A 7,286-nucleotide genomic window follows, 5' to 3' on the forward strand; every position below is an offset into this window, starting at 1 on the left:
GAAATATTGAACTTGTCCTGATCAGTAAAGTTAATGTTTCTTATGTGCTCGTAAAGCAGTAATCCCTTATTGAGAATTGATTTGAAAAGTCTATAACTAATTTGCAGGACAAACTTAGTAGGATAATTTCAAGCAATTCCGTAAAGGGTTACTTGTATTTAATTAAAAAAATTTCCCTATCGGAAAATTTTAATACGTAATGAACGACTAGCAAATTATATTCATAAATTCATGAATATTGAATATTAAATCCCTTTTGAGTTAATTATTCCCCGAGACATTAAACTCATTAGTCATTGTCGTTACAATTGCATCTGAAATCGTATACTTCCTACTATACAGAAGGTGAAAAAGTACTATATGTGACAAAAGAAGTATGTTTGAATTCACAGTACTCATTAAAGAGTAGACTAAATGTACCTGAATGACCTACTTCCAGGAGAAAAAATTGTGAATGGCCGTGAATGGAAGCTAGTAGGTCAAATGATAATGGCATAATGATTAGGTTACATTCATACTATTTATACCATTGCAGCTGTCGGCAAGTGATCCAGTAGCAGTGGCTTTGGGAGTGGCCCCGTAGGGCAGCAAAGCAAGTGCATTCTGGGAGTTGTTGTCTTTCATCCAAATGAGCCAAAAATACAGTTTCTGGCTTTTCTCAGCCTAGAAGGCACCAAATTCAAAAATTATTTCACATTTCTATTACATAAATGATCCAGTTTAAATGCACATTCATCTTCCCAGCGCTAAAATACCCTTTTAAAAGTTTCCACTTTCTACATTAATGCATGCATGGGGGCAACCACATTAGCCTGTGCATTTATTTAATTTATTTATTTATTTATACATTAATTTTGTTTGTGAGATTTAACATTCAAGAACTCAAACATTTGGTTCACATTTTTTATTTATTTCTGGTTACTAATTAGTTTGTTACTAATTTGATATGATAACAATACTATTATAAAAGCCAGATTAGATAACTGTTTTACATTTAATCTTCAGAAACGAGTGCAAAAAAAGGAACTGATGACTCATGAACAGAAGCCACCGAAACGGAAAAAAATATCAAAGACATGTACAATCTTCTAAAAAGCACAGATTAATTTTATATATATTCATATTTTACATGTACTTTCCTGATCTTCACCAATGTCAGTTGTGAAGGCCAATTTAGTTTTTCATTTTGTTTGGAATGTGTGTGTATTCATAGCCAATTAAATCCTCCAACTAAATTTTACATTGTACATTTTACAGCCTCATTTTGTCATTTTTAAGTTACAGATAGGCCTACTACATACATACAGTATAGATTTATCCTTCCATTCTCCAAACCGCTTGTCCTAGGGCGGCAGGGATGCATGGAGCCCATGGGTAAACTCAAGTGTCTTGTAAATAAAAAAATAATATTTCTTTCAGTCGAAGTTCTTGTTGCATACAAAATAACAAATTAACTTGTTTATATAGTTCTATAGATATTTATAATTTAAAAAATTAAAGAAAACTAAACGTTATGATTGAAAAAACCAAAAAACTACAGATTTATATATTTTGTTGCGCATCGGTGTAATCTTGATTGTCGTCATCGTCTTCTGTAACAGCAGAGACAGAGGGGTTACAATGGCGATCTGAAGCCTCAACAGAGTGACCTCTAAGAGTTAACATCTCCACAAGCTCCGTTGCATGTGTCTGCTCAGTCACAATCTTCAGGGTAAATCTGGCTGAGTTCCCCAAGTCTGCAGCATCAACTGGAATAATCTCTATTTCAGCCATTTTCCTTGAGAAGTAGAAAGCGAGGTCAGACATATAGGTCAAAGAATATTGTCATGATATAGCTGGGGTGCTCAATCCTGTTCCTGAAAATCTACCTTACTTAAAATTTTAGCTCCAGTAATATTCAAATACATTGAATTAGCTGATTGGGCTCTCAAAGGCCCCCTGAAATCAATTTTTTTTAGCTTTTAGTATGACTATGTTAGCCTTAAGGTTAGGAATACGCTGATGTGTTCCAAAAAATGACAACATTTGCAGGGGATATAAGCATTCAAAACTTACAGCCTCTCACTTCCGTTAAAATAGGCTTGTTTGAGATGCGCCTTGCCTCGCCTGAAATAAAGGCAAGACTAGGCAGCTACAGTGAGGGGAGGGGTGAAAAAAGTGCAGGACAGTTCTCTCATCTCGTAGTGGATCAGACACCTACGAGATCAGTTGCGGATATCGCGGGATTCACACTCCTGTGCACTGTTGCGGATAAACTGGATGTAATTTAAGCTCAGGTTTTTTTTTTTTGGGCCTATATGAAAATAAATATAATGAAGACACACACATTTTTTGTTATTTATTTCCATTCGAAAGACTTGTTTATCAAGCATTTTTACTTTAATTACATACAAGTTTTTATAGATATGACAACAATTACATAACCCACAGAGAGATCGCACTGTCCGAGAGTTTGGTAATATTCACACATAATTTATACACATAAAAACATGATATCAGAGTTTTAAAAACAAACATTTTTCAAAAACATGATATCAGAGTTTTAAAAACAAACATCAGAGTTTAAAAACAAAACAAAAACAAACATCGTTAATGCAAATATGCATTAACGAGCACTAAAAACAGTGCTCGTTAATGCATATTTACTTCTTTCAAGTAAAAAATATTCTCGTAAATTTATAATATACCATTGAAAATACATACGGGTGAGGGGTTTGAATGCCGGTCGCCATGCTGCCCCTCCATCTTGAAAGTACATTAGCCAAAGAGTGACATACTCATAAATTCAAGCTTCGCCTTTCGTGTTTTAACACTCGATGGCACCGTGTCGAATGTGAAGAGGAGGATTGCCATGTTAATCTTGGACTAAATCGGCCACCGTAGGTGTTAAAACGAAATCAGAATTGAGAGGAACAGAAACTATTATTCACTGCATGGTCATATACCTTTTCACCGCTAGATGGGGGAAAATATCACACACTTGATGATGACGCACGTCTGACTGAAAAAGAACGAATTGAGGCGGTTCAAACATCTGTCGAAGTTTACTGAGGATTTCCGAGGGTGACTGAGTTTGTGACTGAGGCACGTAGACTACTGGAAATATGCTTATGATGACCAGCTGTTATTAAATAACATTTTATTAAAACATGCAAAAAAAACATAGGCCTACATTTTACTGTAATTTATTGTGCATGCAGATTATTATTAAAGGGGTACTTCAGCGCTGGGAAGATGAATCTGTATTTAAACTGGGTCATCAATATAGTAGAAATGTGAAATTATTTTTGAATTTGGTGTCTTCTAGACTGAGAAAAGACAGAAAATGTATTTTTGTCCCATGGGGATGAAAGACTACAATTCCCAGAATGCTTCGCTGCCCCGTGCCATTCCCAACGCCACCAACTTGATTACAGTGACTGAGTTAGAGAAGACACTACAATTAAAAACTCAACGTGTCTCTTCAATATAATGAGTGAGTCACCGCGCGAGTCTCACAGCACTGAGCACTAACTGCAGGAGTGAGATAAATGAGCTGAATGAGCTCTCGTGATGAGAGCTGAGGTAATCGCGACTACACTCGCGGCATACATTCACAACGCGAGTTCAGTCTGGCGCGTTTTAGTTCGTGCCTTTACAAGTTTAACTTTCATAGAAATTAATTTGAGAAGTTAAAAGACTTACATTGCACACCATAGCTCCGTTTAAATGAGTGCCTGTAGCTGAGCTGAGCTCTCCCTGTGAGCCGAGTGTTATCTCCCATCCCCCAAGCGCGGATTCAAAACATGCGGAAATGGCTCCCTCTGCTGGCTGTAGTCTTTAGCCTTTGGGCAAACATTCCTCCTATGATGCAAAAATCGTCAATTTGCATCATAGGAGGAATTTTTCCAGAAATAAAATGCATAAATCTCTTGTCTCAGGGAGAGGGGGGAAAGCACAATAATTTGATTATACTCCAGGGTTTCTACTGATACAAAGCCATATGCTAATCGCTGAAGTAACCCTTTAAGCGAAATGTAGCCTATAAGTTTATAAGACTGGTTTATTCTTTCTATATACTAACATATCCGTGTTTGTTGATAGGCTATGTGTAGACTACTGTAGTTGCTCAATTTTCAGTTGAATCTGACGCGATTGGTAAATTAATTAACTGAACACAACACAAACACAATTAAGTGAATGAAAGGCAATAACTATTCAATTGTTTCAATATGCATTGATACAGATTATAAGGCTACATACTTAATTTGAATGTTCTCTTGATATAACATGAAACAGCGAAATGTTTTAAAAAGCATAAAATAAATGCATAGTGACATCATTGCATGATTACGTCAGGAACCTATAAATCGGCTTTTTGAACCGGGTCATTGAGCCGAACTGTCCGAGAAGAACCGGTTCGGTGAAATGAATTGGACTTTGCATCACTAATCTGAATCGTCCCGCGGCCTACTGCTGAAGCTGTAGCTGAAATCAGCTGTTATGTTCACACATTTACTATTTTCTACATGGTGAGAGGCAGATTGCCCAATATATATGCAATAGGAAATTATTCAGACAGTGTAAAAATATATGTTTAAATTGAACCAAACGAGTTCTGCTTTCACGCGCCCCGCCGCAGCGCACTCCTCATAGCCTGACAAGCCAGACCCACATCAAGTTGTTTGGTCTGGAAACTCACCATTGACAGGGCTCAATCCGAGAGGCGGGATAAACGGTTGTCTTTCAAACTCCCTCTGCACGCGATAGGATAGCGCTACCACCAACCAGAGCAACGAAGGTGAAACGGAGCTTGTTGATAGATTAAACATTCGTCGTATCCGGTCAGCAAAACCCTGAACACACCCCTTTTATAAGAATGACTTCAGTGCCGTTCTTTGTTCTTAAGAGAAAAGCTTAACTCCAAGTCTTCCAGAGTCGCAGTCAAAGCTGATTCGAAAGACCACCGCCGTTCGCCAGTTTCTGTGTTTACTAGGAGCACGCAAACGCAACTCGGCGGTCGTCATTATGGCCCCGCCCACCGACTCTATACACGATGTGATTGGTCCGGCAAGAGTTAGGGGAATACAGCTCAGAAGGGTAATGAGAGATCTTAGACGACACTTGCGGGCAGTTTAAATTTGCTGCCGCTAGGGTGCGTCTAGATTTCTATGCTACACTCCTCACGCATCTAGGCCAGATCCTTTGATTAAAGAGACACGAGCGCCGCGCGGATTGTGCGCGAGTCGGCGGAGACAACAAAACTAAATAGGGCACATTTAAATTCTGCACAGAATGGTGTTTTTCAATTTTTCAAAGCTATATGGAGGAGGCTATGATAATAAAATGTTAGAGATTAGGAGGAAACTATGTTGCGCGTTTCAAGGCACATCAGGGTCTACGGCAAACAATTTTTTTTTCTGTGTATTAACTTGCACACATTAATTGTTCACCCTAAGACCTGTAATATGTGCTAACAAAGTAAATAAGATTTTGATTTCATGAGGGCTTTAAGGAACACTTGACAATTAGCTACAATTAGCTGGACCAGGGCTCTGACCTCTGCATTATCAAGAACAGGAATGAGTAGGCCTAGGCTACCCCAGATAGCTACAGTGTGCGTGGGATTGATATTGTGTTTATGGTAATCATATCTAAGGCATATGAGTTTGTGTATGTTTTAGTACTCCGTGGGTCTTGTGCGATGTCGTCTCATTAGCCAGCATACAGCAAAGATGACCAGCAACAGGAGCAACAGCAACACCACAAACACGATGAAAATATCAGAGCTCAGCCACCTTGACAGAGAATCTCCTGAGTCCATCCCTACAGCGCAAAGACTAAAAGTTTAGGCCTAACTGTTTGATCAATAACTAATAACCAATAACTAAACGTTAGACATTATAAATGCTGGTAATTGTTTGATTAGCGCTGCCAGCCAGCTTGTAGCCTACAACTTTTACTTCTTATGAAATAACAAATGTGTGTTTTGTAGTGCAACGAAACAGAACAACTAAACAAATATTTTACATTTGAGTTACAAGGATATTTTTATAAAGTAGGCTAAGACGTTTCTTTGATGTAGCATATTCTACCTGAATGATGGTCTGTTTGATCCTTCTGATCACCAGTTAACGTAGGCTACTCAGTCATGGATGAAGACGGTAAAAAAGATTGTGGCTATATAATAACATTATTTTAATTAAATAAATACAAAAGTGAGAATACTAGCTTGATGTTACTAGTTAGATTTACGTTTTGTTATTTTTCAACAACAAGAGGTTGCAACAACGGTTAAAACAGTGCACTTCAAAACATTACCGGAAGAGGGCGCTAAAACCCAGGATAAAACTCATTTTCCTTTAGGACTTGCTGATTTTTTCCAGGGTGTTTATAGGCTACAGCAGCCAGTTGGTCTAATCCGTTTATATTTCAGATATTTTAGATCCGTTTATATTCATTTCATATAGGCCTACGGCATTTCAGAATGTTTGAAAACAATCGGGCACCAAGATATCTTCTACTGACAAACTGAAGAGATCCAGCCGGCTACTGTAAACAGTTAACTTAGGCCTAGTAAAAACATCGTTGTTGATTAAAGTTGAAACTATGACGAAAACGTGTTTTGGGTTGCCCCGTCAGATATACAGCAAAAGGTGTAGGATTGTATCGATTTCCTTCAGAAAAAAAGTAAATATATCCAGCAAAACCTGTGGGTGAGGAGGCTATAAAGCGAGTGGACGTCGTCAAAAGTGGCGCTACAGAGAAGTATTCTCAAAACGGTCCATCTACAAAATCATAGCAGAGCATAATTATCTTCAGCTGGGAAAATTCAAGACTAATATTAGTAAACTTTAGATCTCTTTTAAAGATCGAAATTATTGCCAGTTACTGCATGCCTGAAGTAAAAGTAGTCTGAACGTGTCATAGGCTACTGTTCGAATTCAATGGAAAAAATTCAAAACAAACTGCAAAACATAGTTGTAGGCTGATGGATGATTGATGCGTGTACCACATTGGCTTCATCATCACGGAGTTTAGTTTGAGTGAATGCCTAACGTTAGCGGAGTAGCGCTATAGTCTACAGCACGCTATCCTTCTGACCGTCAGAAGTCTGTGCCATCTGATCTGACCCCGACCGAGCAACAGAAAACGATCATAGCCTTTTTCGCTAGATAACAGGGAAATAGACCATCTACGATAGCCTAACATATTGTAATTGTATTTACTGACAAAAATTGGACAAATGAATGAATCAGTAAAATAATTAATAAAAGTAAACATCACAATAAATGAATAAAAGTCAA

General features: G+C 37.9%; 1 protein-coding gene across 1 annotated transcript; it reads right to left on the reverse strand.

Moving 5' to 3' along the window:
- Positions 1-1,542: 1,542 nt before the first annotated feature.
- si:dkey-111e8.4 (uncharacterized protein LOC793802 homolog) lies at positions 1,543-6,201 on the reverse strand. Its single transcript, XM_067440120.1, has 3 exons — positions 6,075-6,201; positions 5,667-5,805; positions 1,543-1,777 (listed from the first exon to the last, which is right to left on the reverse strand). The coding sequence occupies exons 2-3, from the start codon at positions 5,801-5,803 to the stop codon at positions 1,543-1,545; spliced, it is 372 nt and encodes a 123-aa protein (XP_067296221.1). The 5' UTR covers positions 5,804-5,805; positions 6,075-6,201.
- Between the last annotated feature and the right edge of the window lie 1,085 nt (positions 6,202-7,286).

The sequence above is a fragment of the Pseudorasbora parva genome, chromosome 3 (genome assembly GCF_024679245.1).
Source record: "Pseudorasbora parva isolate DD20220531a chromosome 3, ASM2467924v1, whole genome shotgun sequence".
In the NCBI taxonomy this organism is placed as follows: Eukaryota; Metazoa; Chordata; class Actinopteri; order Cypriniformes; family Gobionidae; genus Pseudorasbora; species Pseudorasbora parva.